Source organism: Phaenicophaeus curvirostris, chromosome 8 (assembly GCF_032191515.1).
Source record: "Phaenicophaeus curvirostris isolate KB17595 chromosome 8, BPBGC_Pcur_1.0, whole genome shotgun sequence".
Taxonomy (NCBI): Eukaryota; Metazoa; Chordata; class Aves; order Cuculiformes; family Cuculidae; genus Phaenicophaeus; species Phaenicophaeus curvirostris.
The window spans coordinates 22,298,504-22,319,305 of record NC_091399.1 but is presented as its reverse complement, the minus strand read 5'-3'; the positions used below and the strand labels follow the sequence as shown (position 1 = coordinate 22,319,305).

Genomic DNA, 20,802 nt, shown 5'->3' with positions numbered 1-20,802 from the left:
GCGTGTGCGACTCCTTGCTCCCCATCTCGCTCTTTGCTCTCCTGCTGAACCATCGCACTGGTGGCCAAGGGGACAAGAAGTTCTGGTGGCTGTCAGGGTGGGTGAGACCACAGAGAGAACAGCTTGGAGATCTGGGAAAGCATCCCTACCAAATGGCTTCCAAGAATGAAAATCATGATCCATGCAGGGAACAAAAAAACCTCCAAATCTGCTGCTATTTTGTGTTCTCCTGTCCTGGGCAGTGGCCTTGGGCATGAGGAGAGTCCTTCTGGATCCATCTGTGCACACTGGTACAGATGACTAAGCTGTTCTTCTGCACCAGGCTGTATTTAATGTCAAAGGTAGCGACTGCAGGACGAGCCGTCGCGCTGTGACTCAGTCGAGGTGAGCGCTGGGAGGCATTACAGAAAATGGGGGGTTTTAGCTCACTTCAGTAAAGCATGGTGAGGCCGTGATGGCTGTGGGCTGTGTCACCGCTCCACGTCCTCCAGCACTTCCTACAGCCTGGGGAGGGGTTTGGGAAAGGCTCGGGAACCACGCTGGAAGCTCTAGTGGAGCTGGGAGAACTGCAAGACCCTGACAACTTCTGTTACTGGTGAGGGAGCAGTGTTTGACCTTTGCCTGTTGGATAATAGAGGGAGCGAGCTGGAAGTTCCTTCTGCCCATTCCCTCTTTACATTTTGGCAACTGTGCCAAGAGTGCCAACTGAGCCGGGTGCTGCGGGGAGATCAGGCTCCTTCCCCACATCCCAGGTGAGGGATGCCAAACTGGTGAGAGCTCCTGGGAGGAGAGCGAGGGGGCCTGGGGCTGGATCCCTCCCTGTGATGGAGGAGATGCATGAGCTCCGTGCCGGGGTCTGTAAGGCAGCCCCTGGCTTCCCTGCAGACCCAGATCCTGGGAGCTCTGCAGGGAAGGAAAGGATCTGTCTTTGTCCATGTAGGCAGGAGGTGATGTTTGAGTCCTGTGTATAGAAATGTCCGTTACCTTCAGGGAAATTCAGGCTAAAAATAATCGTGTTGTGTATTCGCTGCCTGTGACTCTGTCCTGTGGAGTTTGTGAGGTGCAGGTCTGCGCGAATTGGTAAAAGTTATAAATCTGGTGCATCGTTATGGTGCCGGCTTTGATCTCCATGCGCTCTGCCGAGCCGTCCTCCCACCCAGCGAGCCCCCGCGCTGCGATAACGCACGTCCTGCCTCCTTCCCCGTCCCTGGGCGCACACGAGCCACATCATTTGCTTTAGAAACGGCAAATTTGGGTCACAAGTTGAGCAGTTAAAATTATTATTTAACCACATCCTGCTTGCAGAGGAAGCTTGTTTTTTAAAGAGCTGTTGAGTCGAGTCCTCAGTTTTGTCAAAATAAAAAGCAGAGTGAGCTGCTTAAAGCTGTGAAAGGGTTTGGATCCTCGCAGGATCGCTTTGCCACTTTATCTTGGGGTGCATGGGTTTAATTTAAGGTGGAAGCCTTGCAGCCTCCTCCTGCTGCGCTCCCTGCACCGAAGCATCCTAGAATTACCAGGCTGTGAGGATAATCTGAAAAAATACTTTCCCCATTCTGTTAACAAAAATATGTGGAGTTTTCTCTTGGTTCACTGAGTTAGGGTTTTCTGAGGGGGGACTATTTCTTCATTAAGTGAGGAGTGTATATATATATATGGTACTTGCCACATATATACTGTTTGGTCCAATAAGGTGGCGAGAACTGTTTCTTGCTGTAAAACATCCAAACGCATTAAAAAATAGTGCTGAATATTCCCGTAGTAACTGCAGGGCTTTGATTTGTGCAGTGGTGGGGGAGAAGCCACTCAGTCCGGTAGGCGCTGTGGGTGGAGTGGGAGACACTGGCTGCTATGGTGTGAGATGGAAGGGAACGAGAGACCTTGCTCGTAATGTAACGAGACTGAAACGTGCTGTGCGAGTCACGAGCAAGGTGCAAAGCGTTGAACAGACACTGTTTTGTTTAAATGCAAGAGCTACAGAATAACGTTCATGCTGGATTTCACGTGCTCAGACCCAAGCAGTCATTGCAGGCTTATTTCGATTTATTGCCAAGCCTGACAATGTTCCAGAAGGGTTTGGCCAACACTTTCAGGCAGATGGTGTGAATGTTGGCGGTGCCCTGTGCAGGGACAGGAGTGGGACTCGATGGTCCTTGTGAGTCCTTTCCAGCTCAGGACATTATATCATTCTATTCTATCATTTGTACAGAACCAGAAGTTGTGCAGTGGTTGGTGTTATTAAAATACACCGGCTGCAGCACGTCACCTTCCAGGTATTTCAGTCACGCAGATGAGGCCTTGGTGCTTGAACAGTGAAGAGGCAAAGATTTATCAATATCGTCTGGCCTGTTTCGATGCTAAAGTAACGCATTATTTCAGTACATAGCCCAGAAACCAGCCGTGTCCTGGGCTGCATCCAAAGCAGCGAGGCCAGCAGGGCGAGGGAGGGGATCCTGCCCCTCTGCTTCTCTCTCGTGAGACCCCACCTGGAGTCCTGAGTCCAGTTCTGGAATCCCCAACAGAAAAATGATACGGAACTGTTTGAAAAGGTCCAGAGGAGGCTACAGAGGTGATTCAAAGGCTGGAGCCCCTCTGCTGTGAGGACAGGCTGAGAGAGTTGGGGCTTAGCCTGGAGGAGAGAAGGCTCTAGGGAAACCTCATAGCAGCCTTCCAGTACTGAAAGGGACTACCTGAACAGGAGGGGCTCTTCACAAGGGCCTGGAGTGATGGGACGAGCAGGAATGGCTTTCAATTGGAAGGGTGAAGATTTAGATCAGACATTAGGAAGAAATGCTTCGCTGTGATGGTGGTGAGGTCCTGGCCCAGGCTGCCCAGAGCAGTGGTGGCTGCCCCATCCCTGGAGGTGTTCAAGGCCAGGTTAGATGGGGTTCTGAGCAACCTGATCCAGTGGGAGGTGCCTCATCCCAGGGGTTGGGATGGGCATTGAGGTCCCTTCCAACCCAAACCATTCCTTGATTCCAAATCCTCTGAGAAAACTGTGAGTGCAGTGATGGGCAATGTATGACAGGCAACAAAGCATAAAGAAAACCAGAACCTTCTGAGGATCTGTGTGTCATAGTGGGATTGTTATTAAATGGGAAAACAACCTGATGACTAGTCCATACTGATCCTGTCCTTGTTCTCTTTCATAGGAATGTTTACCCTTGCAGAAGTTGCATCTCTCAATGACATCCAGCCAACTTACCGTATCTTGAAACCATGGTGGGATGTATTTATGGATTATCTTGCCGTCGTTATGTTAATGGTTGCCATTTTTGCTGGAACCATGCAGCTGACCAAAGACCAGGTGGTCTGCTTGCCAGTTTTGCAGTCTACTGTAAACTCAAAAGCACAACCTGTCACGTCAGGGAATGCTGACTTCACCACTGTGGAAACAACCACTGGCCAAGGAGAAGCATCGTCGATGAGAACGGTTTCCTTCGGAAGCGTCCCTACTGTAACGCCCGGCATACCTCTGAGCACAGCTGCCTCTTCGCAGTATCCACCCACCGAATCAGGCCAGGAGCTGAAGAAGGAGCAGAAAGAGTCTTTGGGCCGTAGAACAAACCTGGATTTTCAGCAATACGTATTTATTAACCAGATGTGCTATCATTTGGCTCTTCCTTGGTATTCAAAGTATTTTCCCTATCTTGTTCTCATCCACACTATCATTTTAATAGTCAGTAGCAATTTTTGGTTCAAGTATCCCAAGACTTGCTCAAAAATTGAGCATTTTGTGTCTATATTAGGGAAATGCTTTGAGTCCCCTTGGACTACAAAAGCGTTGTCTGAAACGGCGTGCGAGGACTCTGAGGAGAACAAGCAGAGGTTAACTGGTGCCCAGTCACTGTCTAAGTATGTTTCCACCAGCAGCGATGAAGGAAGCCCAAGCGCCACCACTCCCATGATAACCAAGTCTGGCTTCAAGTTTTCAGCGGACAAACCGATGATCGAGGTGCCCAGCGTCACCATCTTAGATAAAAAGGACGGCGAACAAGCCAAAGCGCTGTTTGAGAAAGTCCGTAAGTTCCGAGCTCACGTGGAGGACAGCGATCTGATCTACAAGCTCTACGTCATCCAGACTGTCGTCAAGACCGTCAAGTTCATATTTATTCTCGGCTACACTGCAAACTTTGTCAACACCATCAGTTTTGAACACACCTGCAGCCCGAAAGTGGAGCACCTGATCGGCTACACGCAGTTTGTGTGTACGCACAACATGGCTTACATGCTGAAGAAGCTGCTCATCAGCTACATTTCCCTGATTTGCGTCTATGGTTTTATCTGCCTCTACACCCTTTCCTGGCTGATCCGAATACCTCTAAAGGAATACTCCTTTGAAAAGGTCAGAGAAGAGAGCAGCTTCGGTGACATCCCTGATGTCAAGAATGATTTTGCATTTCTCTTGCACATGGTAGACCAGTACGACCAGCTGTATTCCAAGAGATTTGGTGTCTTTTTGTCAGAGGTAAGTGAGAACAAACTACGGGAAATTAGTTTAAACCACGAGTGGACTTTCGAGAAGCTGCGGCAGCACGTTTCTCGCAACGCGCAGGATAAGCAGGAGTTGCATCTCGTCATGCTGTCAGGCATCCCCGACGCGGTGTTTGATCTGACGGATCTGGAAGTGTTGAAACTAGAGGTGATTCCCGAAGCGAAAATCCCAGCGAAAATATCCCAGATGATCAACCTTCAGGAACTGCATCTGTGCCACTGCCCTGCGAAGGTCGAGCAGACGGCCTTCAGCTTCCTCCGGGACCACTTGACCTGCCTTCATGTGAAGTTCACAGATGTTGCAGAGATCCCCGCGTGGGCGTATTTGCTCAAAAACCTCTGTGAGTTGTACTTGGTAGGCAACTTGAACTCTGAAAACAACAAAATGATAGGGCTCGAATCTCTCAGAGAGTTGAAAAACCTTAAAATCCTCCACGTGAAGAGCAATTTGACCAAAATTCCCCCCAATATCACGGATGTGGCCCCACATCTGAACAAACTGGTCATTCATAACGACGGCACTAAGCTCGTGGTACTCAATAGCCTTAAGAAAATGACAAACGTCGCAGAGTTAGAACTGCAGAACTGTGAGCTGGAGAGAATCCCCCACGCCATCTTCAGCCTCACTAACTTACAGGAACTGGATTTAAAGTCAAACAGCATACGCACAATTGAAGAAATTGTGAGTTTCCAGCACTTAAAAAGATTTGTTTGTTTAAAGCTGTGGCACAATAAAATAGTCAGCATTCCTCCTGCCATTAGCTACATAAAAAATCTGGAGTCTCTTTACCTCTCCAACAACAAACTGGAATCCTTACCAGCCGCAGTGTTCAGTTTACAGAAACTTAGGTGTTTAGATGTCAGCTACAACTCGATCACGTCGATTCCGGTGGAAATAGCTTTGCTTCAAAATCTGCAGCATTTTCACATCACAGGAAACAAAGTTGACGTTTTGCCAGAACAGTTGTTTCAGTGTGTTAAATTGAGGACTTTGAGTCTGGGACAGAACGCTATTACCTCGCTCCCAGATAAAGTTGGTGAGCTCTTGCAGCTGACCTACCTGGAACTGAAGGGAAACTGCTTGGACCGCCTGCCGGCCACGCTGAGGAAGTGTCTGCCCCTTAGGAGAGCCGGGCTGGTGGTGGAAGATCACCTCTTTGACGCCTTGCCCTCAGAAGTTAAAGAGGCCTTGAATCAAGACACGAGCATTTCTTATGCTAACGGGATTTAGACAGAGGTGAAAGGCTCCGGTAGCTGACTTCCGAACAGCAAAGATTAAAAAGGATGGTATGGTGACCCCATGCCTCTTAGAGAGCAGAATTCCTTGGAAGGCAGGGCTGCTAGCGGCATCGGAAGAGGTGAAAGCGAGTGTTCAATGTTTGCAGTGTTTTAAAAGATTATTCCCCAAATTTTTGAGAGGATAAAGCAACCTTAATAATCTCAATTCTTTTTCCCTTAAATTGTTTGTAACTTGGATGCTGCTGCTTTTGAATGTTTACACATTCGCTTGCCTGCTTAAAGTAAATGATTAAATTGATGACCTTTTCTTACTATGCAAGTTATTCCTTAAGGTCTGGATTTACTTCAGAGCATTATGGGGGAAAAAATACAAGGATAAATGTTGTATACAGTGTGGTTCTAACAGCAATTGAAGCACGTGGAGTGTTTTTTTAGCGTGTAGCCCTCCTCATCAACCGGACCCAGTTTGGCTGTGCCCTGGGCTGCCCCAGAACCTCCGTTTCCCCGCAGTAAGGTACGTGTTTGCATCAGGCCCGCTGGGTTTGCCTTCATTCTTCATCCTCAGGGCCTCGTGGTGTGCTGGGTGAGGCTTCTTTTGTGCTCCGGTGTGCTGCTCCATCGCACAGGCAGAGACCGGCCCCGTTCCCACAGCTGATCCCCCACTCAGCTTCCACGACGCTTCTCTGTCCCCCGCAAGCAGCTGATAAAGTGAGAATCCTGCCACTGGGCTTCCCAGTCGGGGACAGTTTTGGTGTTTGATCTGGTTTGGAAGGCGACTTTGAAAGCCGCTAAACCCCACCTGACTTTGCCACTCGTGTTTTGCTCCTTTTCCATGTTTCCATCTGGGAAACACGAGGCAATTTATGAGTCAGCAACGGTTTTGGGGGTCCTGCTCCACTGGCTGGGCTGATGGCAGAGATGGAAAGGTTGGGGTTTACCCAAACCCCATTTAGCCTTAGCGCCCATCGTGACGTGTCCTGCCCCTGCGCCCCCCGAGCGAGCGGATGCTTTTGAACACTTAGGAACTGCTGGGAAACCCAAACTGCGTGCCAGCCGAGTCATTGGGTAAACGAAAAAGCAGACGGCCTTGAGCGTGGGCAGTTTTGTTGGTTGTTTTTTAGGTGGTGAGTTTTTTTAATGGAATTTGCATTACCAGAACCATTAGAGAAACAGAATGCTGTAAGTGTGCAAAATCATCAGTTGTAACGCTTGGCCGTTTACATTCCCTGCGTGCAGGAAAGCACCGTGTGCTGGGAGCCGATTCCACGGTTGCTTCTGGTTTAAACACGATTCCCTGCAGTGGCGCGGTCAGGACTGAACTCGTCTGCAGCGCAAGGGGCTGTTCTCGCCCCGCAGCCCCGCGCCGCGGTTCCTCCTCACCGGAGCTGCCCTGACTCACCAGGGGATCGTTTAGACCCGGGGGCATCGAGCAGCTGGGAACATTTCACACGCTGCTCTTACACACCTCGCACATTTTGCTGTTAATCATTTACTGTCGGTCGTGCTGGGAGCACCGTTCTCAGCTGAAGGCAGCGGCCTCTGAATACGCACCCACACCGAATGCGCGTGTACGTCAGCAGACAAGTTCGTGAAGAGTGGGTTTCCCACTTCTTTGGGGATACAGTCCATTTTCAACTTGCCAGCAGGGAGTAAACTTGGGATGCCAGCCGCTCGGCATCCCCAAGCCCTAGGTTTGGCAGAGTACTTGCAGTCACCGCTCTGTCCTCCACTGGGAAATACAGTGCTGATCCTTGGGATTGTTTTTAAGTAGAAGTTAAGGCTGCAGTGGATTATTTTTTCCTAAGAAATTCTTTCATGTGTTTATTTTTTGCACATAGATCACTTTAAAATTGCTGGACTCTAGAAAAACTGTGGAATATATACTCGGTGGATGTTTTGTACTTGCTGTTGAGCATCATTGCGGCTTCCGAGATGCTGTGTGTAGGAGGGATGAAGAGCTGGAGGATGGCAAAGTAATTAAATATTTAGAAAAATAGTTCTATTTTTCATCTTTCTTTTTTTTTTTATTTTACTAGCGGAGTCGCAGAGAATGCGGCCATGGATTGATCCAGCTTTTAAAAGATTTTCTTGGTGTTTCTGATTTTCCTACTGTTCCTACTGATGTTCGAGAGACCTATGACCCCTTCCTGTGAGTGTGGCAAACATCACTTAGACCACTGGTTTGAGTAGTTATTAGCCAATTGTGCTTCTTTAGACAACTCTCTCCTAAATAAGCATACGTTAAAGTTAATTTCAGGCTCGTGATACTTGCTCGGCATAAACCCCATTCTTGTTTTTAGGAGAGCTGTCTCGGAGCGGGCAGGATCAGCCCCTCATCCCTCCCCACGTCGCCTTCCCCAGGTCTTTCCTCCTCCTTGTGACTGTTCATAACGTTCCCATCTCCTGCGTGTCCACCGACATGGTCTTGCTTTAATGTCTTGGAAGTTCATCTCCTTTCCTGTAAGGCATGTGAAATATATTTTGCATTTCTATTTGATTTAATAAATGAGATGTTTATATCTTCCTTTAATCTGTTGTTTTAATGGCAGAAAACTGTGTTTGTGTGGCAAAAATCTCTGATTTCGAATATCTTGTGCTGAATTCATGCCTGTAAACGAACAAGAAGAGGTACAAGTCGCTGCACCCAGTAAATGGTTTCTAACTAGAACACGGTACTTCGGGATAGGTATTTTTTTAATATGCATAATCAAAATGACTTCCCGCTGCATTTATTTGGCTGATGGGATTTTACAGAATACCTGTACGGCTCCAGAATTCAAATTGCTGTGTTCATTCAGAGGAAAACCACCCGTTCTGTTGCCCCTGCTGCTGTGCCACGTTTTGGTGCAGATCCTTCAGTTTTCCAGTGAATTGTCCTTCTGGAAGATGCTTCTTGTGCTGCGGACAGAGCTGTGTCTGTCCTGAGCGGGCATCGGGCCTCTCGCTGTACAGGACGATGCTGGCATGAGACTCGAGACCCGCGTTTGGGTTTGGCACAACATTCTCAGCTGGGGAAAAGGGTGCTAGAAGGGATTTAAACTTCCTGTCTATGGGCTGGGGATTCTTTAAGGGATTAAAATGCACGAATGATTGTGAAAAAGACAAATCCTGTGGAAACTAGGGGATGTAGAAAGATTCCAGAGGCGCAGGCAGGTTTGTCGTTAGCTGCGTGGCAGATTCCTATCGATGTGTTTCTAACGTGATCTCAGAACAGTTTGATTTAGGAAACAGCGAGCGAGCACAGCCAGGGCTGGGAGTTAGCTCAGGGTGTCGGACCCTGCCTCGTGCACAAACCCTGTTCCTGGACTCTTCCTGCCGGACGGGCGAGCTGCAGGACCAGGTTTGATGGTGATGGAGATTCCAGCCTCTCTAGCACGCTGCTTTCTTCCCCGCTGAAGAAATGCAGCTACAACCGTAACCAGCCAGCAGCCGCTGAGGCTCTGTTGAGGCAGAGTTAGGGAGGCATTAATGTCTTTGCTTGCACAAGTGCAGGTTCACAGGCTTCTGCGTGGAGAAGAGGAGGCTGAGGGGACAGCGCTGTCTACGATTGCCTGAAAGGAGGTTGTGGGGAACGTGGGTGTGAGTCTCTTTTCCTAAGTGTGGTAAGACAAGAGGAAATGGCCTCAGGTTGCGCCAGGAGAGGTTCGGATTGGACATCAGGAAAAATTTCCTCACCAAAAGAGTTCTCGGGCACTGGCAGAGGTTGCCCTGGGAGGTGGTGGAGTCCCCATCCCTGGAGGGGTTTAAAAGACCTGGAGGTGAGGTGCTCAGGGATCTGGTTCAGTAGTGGACAGATACAGCTGGACTTGGTAATCTCAGAGGGGATTTTGCAACCAAGTGATTCCATGATCCTGTGATCCTTGCACAGCCCGACTGCGTGGGTGCTCTGCTCAGAGAGGTTTGAGAAGGCACTTAAATGAAATGTTCCTTGTGCAGGTTTGCTGTGGAACACACAAGGTGATCCTTAGGGTTACTGGAACTGAAAGGAGTGAGGCAAATTCTGTAGAGAGTTTGACCTTGGCATTAACCCCTTGCCTCGTGGGAACTCGATCGCTGCACGCATGACGGATGAGCTCGCAGGGTTCCCTGCACGACCGGTGCTGGTAGCACTGCAGAGGAGATCGTCCACTTGTGCTTGTATAGCGTGGTCACCGCTTAAACCGAAGGCATCGAGCACTGATGCCACAAAACCCTCTGGGCTTGTGCTGTGACCACTTTCCCAGGACAGCAAATCATTCCCCGCGCTGCCAAAGGGAGGGGAAGCTGCGTTTACTGAGTTGGGTTGTTTCTGTAGCAAAGATGAGGCTTTAGAATTAAGCTCAGAAACAGATTTTTCCAAGCTGATTACAAGCACGCTCCCATTCCACCATAAAAGTCATGGGCGATGGTGTGTCTGGCTGGGAGAAGCTGAAAATCATTCTTGGGTGCGGGGGGCAGCTCTCGAGAGCTTCACGTGGACACGATCCAACTCAAGGGGGGAGCTCGGAAACCACACGCGCTGGAGCCCGGCCAGGCTGCGTCGCCCTCCCTCCCCGGCGAGAAGAGCCCCCAAGGCCTTTGGCGATGACTGCAGCCTGGACCTTTGTTCCGTCTTGCCTCCGACAGCCCGCGGCCCCTTGGTGCTGGAGGTAATGGAGGGTTTATTGGTTTAATAATGACAGTTTGGGAAGAATGCCATCCTCTAAACGAACACCACGGTTGTTTGCAGGAAGTCTTCCAGCGCAGAGCAGGTCTGTTCCCATAAACCGAGCATGTTGTGCTCATAAACGGCGCAGTCGTGAGTTGGGACTGGGTTGCACAGACCATTAGGAATAAATGCACGAACACGCCGCGGCGCTGCTGACCAGCTCAGCGTAGTTTCGGTGCTTCAGGTGGTTTGGAAAATCGGGGTTGAAGACCTTTTCCCTATCGCCATCCTGCAGCGCTGCTGGGCTGGGAGAAGGGCTGGGTGCGTGGCTGCCGGCGGCCCTCGGGGAGGCTCGCTGTCCTCTGCGGGGGCTGCTGGGTCGGCCTCGCTCCTCCCGAGGCGGCATCGGTGGGAGACGGCACCGAGGCCGTGTCCTTCGCTGCAAAAGAAAGGGTACCTTGTGCGACATGCACGGTTACCATGGGATGTCTCTGAAAGGTGGGGATTGTGATAAAAGGACGAAATGCAGAAGAAAGGGGGGCAAAGGGAATAAATAACCCTGAGAGGAGGTGCAGCCCCCACCCAGAGCTTGAAATTTCAGAAGTTTTAGAGAGACGGTGTAAAATCTTCAGCGCAAGTTGGAGCTGGTCCTGCCTGGACCAGGCTTGAGCCCTCTGGGCGCCCTGTGACTCTTTGCCTCTTTTTGTGGTTGTTTCTCTCCCGCTGTCCCCCCGTGTCTCCGTCAGGGCCTTGGGGTGCCTCTGTGCGGGTGCCCGCGATAAGTTGGGCCCCGCGGAGCCGTTAACGCTTATCCCAGCGCGGCCACAGCAGGGCCACCCGGCAGGGAAACCCGGGGCCCGGGGCTAATCTCGGGGCTGCAGCTTCCCCTCGGGAAGGGATTCTCCCTCCTGCGGGCAGGCGATAGCGGAGTGGAGCTGAAGCCCTGGAACCGCGGCCGAGTGGAGGCGTCGGGGCTCATGGGGTCAGCTCTCCCCCAGCCTGGGGGAGCTGCGCTTTTCCAGCTCTCCTCCCACAAAAGGGGTTCCATAACCCCCTTCTCTGGTTCCCGTAGGCAACCCCACGGCTCCTGCTGTTGTGCCCTAGCCGCCTCCCGGTCTTTGTTGGAAATGGGGTTGGATGTTTCTCACCCGCTTTGTGGAGGATGCCGAGAGCCCCCAGTGAATGGCTGGGCGCCCCGGGCAGGTTTTCCTCTGCCCTAGGTTAAACCCCGTCCCTCAGCCTTTCTTCCCGCGTTGTGTGCCCGTGTGTGGTTCGTCCCTCTGTCTCTCAGGTTAGCTACAACGTGCTGCGGCCCAGGAGAACGAGCTATGTGTCTACCCTCTTTGTACTAAAATCTAGTCGAGGAACTTGGATTGCAACGGGGCGCGTTGAGCGGGCGTGCGGTGGGGCTGCCCCGGGCAGCCAGCGCCGCTCTGGGGAGCGATTCACACGCGTAGGACTGGGGAAAGTCCCCTCAGCCCTTCACAGCTTTATCATAGCATCATTAGGCTAGAAAAGACCTTAGAGATCATAAGCTCCAACCGTACCTGCCTGCTGCCAAATCATGTCCCCAAGCACCTCATCTACCTGCATTTAACCCCCCCACCCCGGGACAGGGACTCCACTACCTCCCTGGGCAGCTGTTCCACTGCTTGACAACCCTTTCAGTGAAGAAATTTTTCCTAATGTCTGATCCGAGCTTCCCCTGAGGCATCTTGAGGCCGTTCCTTCTTGTCCCCTCACCATGGCCGAGCGCACGTCCCTGTCGCCGAGCACGCGTGTTTTCCCGGGGTGTCTGGAGCCGCAGGGATGCAGAGCCCGGCTGCAGGAGCCCACCTGAGGGCACCCCCTCTCTGGGACCGCAGTTTAGGACCAGTACAGCTGAGGGGCTGCAGTTTTGAGCTCAAACCGTGCAGGAAAGGCCTTAATTAAACCATTTTTTTGAAGTAATTAAAAGACTGCAAAGTGATCACGCAGACAGCGATGTTGCACCAGGGCTTGAAACTCGCGTTTCTCCGCCACCGGGCAGAGGAGCGGAGCTTGGCCCCCGCTCCCCAGCAGAGCAGACGCGCTCCCAGCCCCATGGAGGCATCACGCCCGCGGTGGAAGGGACGCGCACATGTGGGACGGCGTTCCAGGTCACCGTCCCATGTAGGATGAGGTCCTTGTGCCTGTGGGGCTTCATTTGTCTTTGTGCTCACACCGATCAGCCGTAGCAACACATTTAGCTCTGAATATATTAATTTATTTAAATGCTTTTAGCAGTCATTACAGGGCGACTGATTGCTGACTCTCCCAGAGGAGCTCAGCACCGAACAGCCTGGCGTGAGGAACATCAGTGAACAGCCTGGGTGGGACCCAGGGTCTCAAAAATGAACATTTTGGCTTTATAATCTGCTGTTCCTTCCTCACCATGCTGAGAAAGGGCTGCTTGGATAAGACCTCAGAGATCCATCATCCCTGCAGTCCTGTCAGGCTGCGTTGGTGCTCCTGAAAACCTGGAGGCTGCACCTGCTGTCAGCAAAATGCTGGCAGTGTGATCAGTTCTCTGCAGGACTGAAGTTCGAAGACGCTTAAGGGATGAGACTGGACTTGGATCATGGAGCTGTTGGAGCGAGTCAGGAGGAGGCCAGGGAGATGATCTGAGGGCTGGAGCTCTGAAGGATGGGCTGGAGCACCTCCCAAACGAGGACAGGCTGAGGGAGTCAGGGTTGTTCAGCCTGCAGAAGAGAAGGCTCCACGGAGACCTTAGAGCAGCTTCCAGGACCGAAAGGGGCTCCAGAAAAGCTGGGGAGGGGCTCTGGATAGGGGAGGGCAGGGAGAGGATGGAAGGAACAGGTTTAAACTGAAGGAGGGGAGATTGAGATGAGATATTAGGAAGAAATGCTTTCCTGGTGGAAACCTGTTTCTTATGTTGCAGAAGTCAGGCACAGCTCATGAGATTGATGTGATGATTCTGAGGAGCTTGGAGCTGGTCCTAACACATCACAGAAAGTGAAGCAGCCTTGCAGTTCTCAGGGCTGCCCCTCCACTGCTCGGCACCCGCGCTCTGTCACACGAAGGGCAGGGTTAAACGAGCTCCGAGAAACCTGGGGTGCTTCTCAGAGCTCGGTCCCTCGCTGGAATAGAGTGAAGCCTTTTTGCCCTGCCCCCTCTGAATGGACTTCTTTCTGTTCTCCCAACATTTATTCTCAATTCCTTTGGCTCCAGATCCAAAACTATTCTCAGCTTGTTTTTTTCCAGATGCCTCTTTTGAGAATTGCACACTCGAGCCATTGTGTGCGGCAGCTCCGATTTCAACCTGCTAAAAGTTTGACAACAATCTCTGCGGTCTTTATTTTCTCTTCCCCATGGCTTGGGTTTTGTTTGGTTTTTGAGGGTTTTCTTTCTGGCAGAAGTGCCTTTGTCACAGTCAGGCTGGCAGCGGGCGACAGCATCGCTGCTGGGTTAGAGGACATATGGCATTTGGAGAGGTCTTTTGTACGGTTCTGAATCCCAATTATAGCCCTGTAAGAAACTACAGGCTGTCCTGGAGCTGCTGAAATGAATCACTCGGGTGAAGACTTTTTCTCCTTTTTTTTTACTGCCAATTTGAAGCAGTAAAAAGTCTGGCTGAGTCCTTCCTCCCTCATAAAACCTGATGCAAAACTTCCACTGCTTTGGCGGAACCATTCTTCCCCAGCACCCTGCTAGCAGGGGGAACCGTTTGCTTCCCACATTTGAAACACTTTTTAGAAGGAAGCAGCATGCATGAGAAACTGTGAGGTTCCAAGACAAAAAATGTGGAGATAAATAACTCTTGGAGCACACAGCAGCAGCCAGACAGCTTATCTCGGAATATAAAGGCGTGTTTATGTACATAGTCCTTTAAAATAAAAGCCACCAGTAACTAGGATACTGTTCCTGGGACTGAAGGCGAGCGCCGAACAAGGAAGATGTGAAAAAGCATGTCATCTTTTAGGGAAAATATAAATAAAGGGGTTATGTTTTTCATAAAGCTCAAACAGCTGAGGACTTCAAAGGCCTGAGATCCGTGGGCTTACTACACACAGAAAGAGAAAAGCCTGAAGAGGAGAGCCCCAGACAAGCAAGGACCTGCTCCAGGCACACTCAGGAGGATATTTTGCATTCAGTCAGGGGCTCCAAGCCCCATCCAGCCTGGCCTTGAACCCCTCCAGGGATGGGGCAGCCACCACTGCTCTGGGCAGCCTGGGCCAGGACTTCCCCACCCTCAGTGAAAAAACTTTCTTCCTAAGATTTAGTCTAAACTTCTCCTCTATTAGCTTAAAAGCATTACCCCCTGTCTGATTGCTGCCGGCACGGCTGAAAAACTTTGTCCCCATCTTTCTTTTCAGCCCCTTTTAAGTATGGAAAGGCTGCAATAAGGTCTCCTTGGAGCCTTCTCTGCTCCAACCCCAACTCCCTCAGCCTGTCCTCATGTGGGAGGTTCTCCAGCCCTCGGATCATCTCCGTGGCCTCCTCTGGACTTGCTCCAACAGCTCCGTGTCCTCCCTGTGCTGAGGGCTCCAGCACTGGACCCAGAGCTCCAGGTGAGGTCTCACCAAGCAGAGCAGAGGGGCAGAATCCCCTCCCTCCCTGCTGGTCCCTCTGCTCTGGATGCAGCCCGGGAGGAGGGCACTGGCATGCCACTCTCTGAGCTCTCGCTCTTCATTCTTGAACTTCGCAGTGTGACTCTGTGCGACTTTTTTTCTCATTTTTAATTTACCGCTTTTCTTGTTATTTGAAGCTCAGGTTTCCACGCGTTCTTGAGTCAGCCTGCCGGGGTGCACAGCGAACACTGACTGCTACCAGGTTTGTGATACAATCGCTGGGATATCAGCATATGGGCTGACATAACACTTCAGATCTTTCCTGCCTTTCCAGAGTCATTCATTCCAGGAGCAGTTTCCACATGGCCCAACACATCCTGCCACGAGAGCACTCGGCGTTCTTTTCCTTATGCTGGTGAGTATCGGTCTGCATAAGCTGTGTCGTGGGGAGAAGTGCCATCTGATTTTGCTGGATTTCTGACATACCCTGTGGCACAGATAAACGTGCACCTAAGGGTTTATTTCCAGGTTACTAGCATTTAAAAAAGGAATCACTGCATGGTTTCATGAAAACAAGGAATATGTGCACAATCCTTTAAAATGTACAAGAGAAGAAAATAGCTACAGCTTCTTTCTCACCATGCATGCTGCTTCCCGTGCACTGAGGACATGGAGGGGCTGGAGCGTGTCCAGAGAAGGGAACGGAGCTGGGGAAGGGGCTGGAGAACAAGTCTTATTGCCTAGGACATCAGTGGTAGGATGTGGGGTTTTGAATCAGAGCTTTGCATCTCCTCACATTGTGAGGATATGAGTTAGGACAGGGAAAAAGAAAACTGGAGTTGTTTATGAACTCCTGGGGCCCCGTCAGGCCTGATGCCTTCAGCAACGTCAAGGAACTTGTAAAGTGACCAAAACCAGCAAGGTATTGTCACTGACCCAGGACCCATAGAGCCTAGAGGGCTGCGCCAAAGCCATTGTCTCCATGGACCTTTGCCATCCCCGGCTGGTCTGGCTGCCCACAGAAAGCCACTTCCCAGATGATCTGGCACAGGGGAAGCACAGCTCTGCACCGGCAGCCGTGGGCACTGCTCTGCCAGCTCCAGCTCTCAGATGAAATCGATGCTCTCACCATCCCACTGCTGCATGGGAAAGGAACAGGAATTGATGGCCTGGATCTTTTCCCAGCAGGCAAGTGTCTGCTTCTCAACGCCGCGAGGATGAATTGCAGTGCCTGGCTCTGCTCCTGAGGCTGCAGCAGAACACCCAGCGTGGATACAGTGAGCGCCCTGCCTTCTCAGCCTTACGCCCGTGCCCTTTTTCCTCTAAGGCTCTGCAATAACGAAGCTGATCTCCTCTCTGTGTTCCCAACAGCCAGCTGGAAATCATGCCAAAACCCAAACCAAAGCCTGATATGGGTTCTGCTACCCTCATTTCTGGGTTCCACTGTGACCCAAAAGTCACAGCACTTACTCTTTGTGGCAGGTGCCTACTGCTGCTGGTGGGGTGCTGGTGGGGCTCTAGCAGGTCCTGCTTGAAAGCTTCTCATCTTTCCTATAAAAGAGCTATATGATAAGCTGATAAAGTTTGACTGACTTTTAATCTATATTCTAAAGTGTGGGGGGTTTTTTCCCCCTGTAGAAAAGAATAATATGAATAGGATGTTTCTGCATTAGGATGTTGCCACTCCCCTGCTGAATTTTAGGGCATTTTGTATGCCCGTGTTGTAGAATACATACATAAAGAGACCACAATATTTCAGCTTTGGAAATACCACATTATGGCTCTGATTTATGCTGTGATGACAGATATAAGAGCCCACTGAAATCAGTGTGGCTCTGGATGGTTACCATGGCTCTTACTTAAGGCTCAGATGGAAGGATCTGCCTGTATGTTAATATCGTAGAAGAAATTAAGGGAATTATATTTCATGTTCTAAAAAGAATTGGTGCAATTTTCATGTTAGTGCCTCACTCCCCATTGTCCTAAAATGCAAACAAAGCCACCTCCTGAAAGTGTCAAGTGTCAGTGAAGATGTGTGTTAAAAGTTAAATATATAAATATATTCCACTGCTGTGAATGTAAGCTTATCCACAAAAAAAAAAACAACGAAACAACAAAAAAAAAACCAAAAACCCCAAGGAAGCAGTAGAACACGAATTCAAGAGCAGAATGGGGTTGCACAGGGAGATTCTACACCCAACCAAAACATTCATGTTTTGGATCATCAAGGAGAACAAGGTACAATACTGGCTGTTCCCTTTCTTGTCTCATGTCTCCATTTTGTTTTGCTTTCCTTAGCTTAGACTTTTTCCTTTTCAGAATCCTGCAGCGAGGAAAGAAGGAGCCTTTGTTTTAAAAAGCCTGAAACCAACAGTGGCCCATTGATCATAATTAAGTCTAAAATAATACGCTTTTGCTGACCTGTTTGTATTGAATTCAAAAAATCGTGTGTTATACCTGCTGTAGCCTTGGTCAGTCCCCAGATCCAGTTTCTTCTCCCTGAGCTTCTGGTTCTGGGACTATAACTTGAAATGCACAAATATACCTGTGTGTTTGTAGGGCTGCAAGTGGAAGTGGTCGTCCAGTGTGCTCTAATGCTGATGAATTAATCACAGAACAAACGTGCTTTAGAATAGTGGAGAGCCTCACAGATTTTAAATAGAAGATAGGACAGACAGTGGCCATCAGCCACAGAAACATGCTGACCAGTAGCTGCTTACATGCAAACGGTCCTTTTCATTCCCCCTTTTCAATCCACCTTCATCTTTTTTGTTCTTTCCTGATCTGCCTTTGTTTTTCCTCTCCTTTACTTTGCCCTAAACATATCACAATAGTCCTGTGTCATTCTAACAGTCTCCTGTTCAATCCCAGCGTTCTCCTTGCAGACACCTCATCACAAATCCTCTTCTCCTTTACACAACAGTCCCCTAGGCTGCACAGCCTGTCAGAGTTTCATTTGTTGAATCCCTCTGTAGGTTTTGGGCAACAGCTAAATCACTCACCTTTGACAGTCTTAAGGCCAGCTGACTCAGATAGATCAGGTTTTTTGGGTCTTTGTGTTTATTCTGAGTAAGCATTAGCCAGATATTGTTACAGTGTTCACAAATATATCTATTCTGCATGATTTCCCCCCTTTAGAGCTGCTTATTCAGGAGCATTTTCATGAGCCATCTCACTTGGCCCAGCCAGATGCATCGGAAAGGGGTGAGAATCCACTTAGTGCATTCCTCAGCAACTCATCCTGCAGCATGCATTGAGTAATACTTTACAGCTTTGACTGCTGCGTGTTTCAGGCCACCTGGGAAAATCAGTTTGTTCTCCCTGCATTTGTATTGCACTGTTCCCTAGGACAGCCTTTGGATTCTGTGTACACATACGCTGTTTTTTAATTCCTCACATTTTTTTTTATTTTGCATACAGTAAAATGCACAGAGCTGTGCCCATGCATTTTCTTGCACAGGAAAAATCTTCAAATATGTTTTCCTCCTGAGATGAGATGACATCTGTGCCAGGTTATGGTGAAGTGGCAGGCAGCCCCTCTGACTGTTCAGCCCATCTGCAGGGCAGCATGACACTGCCCCTTGGTTCTGTGCAGAAGCACAAAACTGCAGCGCAGGTTGAGCAGCGCTGCACCCAGCAGTAAAAAAAAGGCTGCAGGAAAGAGGCTGCTGTGTTGCAAACACGAGGCATAAAGCCCTGAACATATAGGAAGATATTTAGTGTGTAAATGTAATTTTCAATGTAAGAAACCTGTCTTGTCTGCATAAGGATGATAAAGGATGGGTGCACAAATAAGGCTGTATGAAGGCTACTTGGACCTTGAAATCCCTGCTCTGCCGAAGCATAACGTTCTCTTTGGCTGAGGAGTTGGTGGTGAAGCCGCATGAAAGATTCTCTTTGGCAGGGAATAAGCTGCTTTTCTGCATGGATTTCTCCTGCAATGCTGGGGAGAGAAGGGAGCGCCAGAGCTTGTAGTGGGAGTATATTCTCATCTGCTGCCATCCAGAGCTTGGGGAGGGAAACTGTCTGCTCTTACAGTTTTACTTTAACACAGAACTTTGACTCTAGGCTTGGGTGAGTCAAATTTTTCTCTCCTGCAATGCAGCTCTTATCACTTTTCGGATGGGGAGAAATTACAAGTTTTTGAGGCCATCTGTTCATCACTGAAAGAAGCCCCAATTCCTTGGCAAAATCAAACCCAGGAGAGAGTGACTTTGCCTGTCCTTACAACCTGGAAGTTCACCTACGGCTTGTCCTCACACAGATATTCCTAGATTTCTGTACTAGATCTCCTCATCGCTGTTTCCCTCACATGCTTTCGCCTCCCCACTCTTCCCCTTTTCTTTCAGAGTTGTATAAAACATGAAAAAGCTATAAGCAATTAAATACTTCTCTGCACGTGAACTTCACACAGAACTTTGGGAATTTTTGCGCAGTGAGGTGTTTGGGGCTAAGTCTGTTTTTCCTCAAACCTCTGGCGGCACAGAGGAAAACACAGGAAAGGCATAGATCTGTGCACAGAAAAAAGATGCAGGACAGGCTGGAGAAGGACCAGAGAAGGACCACTAAGGTGATCAGAGGACTGGGAAACCTTCCATACAAAGTAAGGCTGAGAGAATTGGATTTGTTCAGCCTAGAGAAGAGAAGGCTTAGGGGAGACCTTTCACCATGCACCACTACATAAAGGGCGAGGATGGAGACTCCCTTTTTACGAGGAGTCACATGGAAAAGACAAGGGGCAACGTGTACCAGTTGCTCCTGGGGAGATTCTGATTGGATTCTGATTGGCTTCCAGAAGAAAACTGCTCCCCATGAGAAGAGTTAAACACTGGAATAACCTCCCTAGGGAAGGGGTGGGTTCCTCTGCGCTGGACACTTTTAAGGCTCAGCTCAACAGGGTGCTGGGCCATCTCAGTCAAACTATCCATCAGCTAAAAGGTAGGACCAGATGATCCCCGAGTTCCTTTCCAACCTGGCATTCTGTGGCTGGGATGACTTTGCTGACAGTTATTAAAGCAAGACGCTGGCTGCTATTCCGCCTGAACACACTGAACGGAGGCACCCTGACCACCCGCTCCCAAAAGAACAGAAACCTTGGAACGGGCTTATTTTAGGGAACGGCTTAAAGCTTTTTTTTCAGGGATTGCTCCAGCAGACTGAATCCCTCTGCCAGATGCTGAAGTGTTCTGGGCCATCTCAGTTACTCTGTAAGAAGCTGGACCAGGTGATTCTTCAGGTCCCTGCTGACCTGGCATTCTGTGTGTCTGTGACAGGAAGATGAGCCAAGAGCTGCAGCACCTCCCATATGAGGACAGGCAGTGAGAGTTGGGGGTGTTCAGTCTGGAGAAGAGAAGGCTGCAGAGAGACCTTAGAGCAGCTTCCAGTGCTGAAAGGGGCTCCAGGAGAGCTGGAGAGGGGCTCTGAATCAGGGAGGGCAGGGATGGGATGAGGGGATGGTTTTCAGCTGCAAGAGGGGAGATAGAGATGAGATGTTAGGGAGAAACGTTTTGCTGTGAGGGTGGTGAGGCCCTGGCCCAGGTTGCCCAGAGCAGGGGTGGCTGCCCCATCCCTGGAGGGGTTCAAGGCCACGCTGGATGGGGCTTGGAGCCCCTGATCCAGTGGGAGGTGTCCCTGCCCATGGCAGGGGTGTGACTGGATGGGCTTTGAGGTCCCTTCCACCCCAAACTGTTCTGTGAGTCTATGAGTCTGTGACTCTACACTGACCAGCCGGGCCCCGTGCCCACCCTGAGGGACACCCTCCTCCTCAACCCACACCAGAGGCCCCCGCGCCAGGACGCAAGATGGCGGCTGCCAGGGCCCAACATGGCCGCCGCGCGCCCCGTCCCGCCCGCGCGCCCCGGCGCCTCCACGCGGCGTCGCGGCCCCCGCTCCTGA

General features: G+C 50.2%; 2 protein-coding genes and 1 long non-coding RNA gene across 5 annotated transcripts in view; 2 read left to right on the top strand and 1 right to left on the bottom strand.

The window, feature by feature from the left end:
* Positions 1-7,861, top strand: part of LRRC8D (leucine rich repeat containing 8 VRAC subunit D) — a 48,621-nt gene extending 40,760 nt beyond the window's left edge. For both annotated transcript variants that reach the window (XM_069862815.1, XM_069862816.1), the window contains one exon: positions 3,150-7,861. In XM_069862815.1, the coding sequence (XP_069718916.1) occupies positions 3,152-5,722 (2,571 nt within the window). In that variant the 5' untranslated portion in view covers positions 3,150-3,151 and the 3' untranslated portion in view covers positions 5,723-7,861. The remainder of the gene's footprint in view (positions 1-3,149) is intronic.
* Positions 1-20,802, bottom strand: part of KYAT3 (kynurenine aminotransferase 3) — a 237,203-nt gene that overhangs the window by 150,785 nt on the left and 65,616 nt on the right. The gene's annotated exons all lie outside the window — the stretch shown is intronic.
* On the top strand, positions 9,881-19,252 carry LOC138723192 (uncharacterized). Its single transcript, XR_011337824.1, has 5 exons — positions 9,881-10,358; positions 14,713-14,907; positions 15,105-15,169; positions 15,242-15,322; positions 16,093-19,252. It is a non-coding gene; the product is annotated as an uncharacterized lncRNA (long non-coding RNA).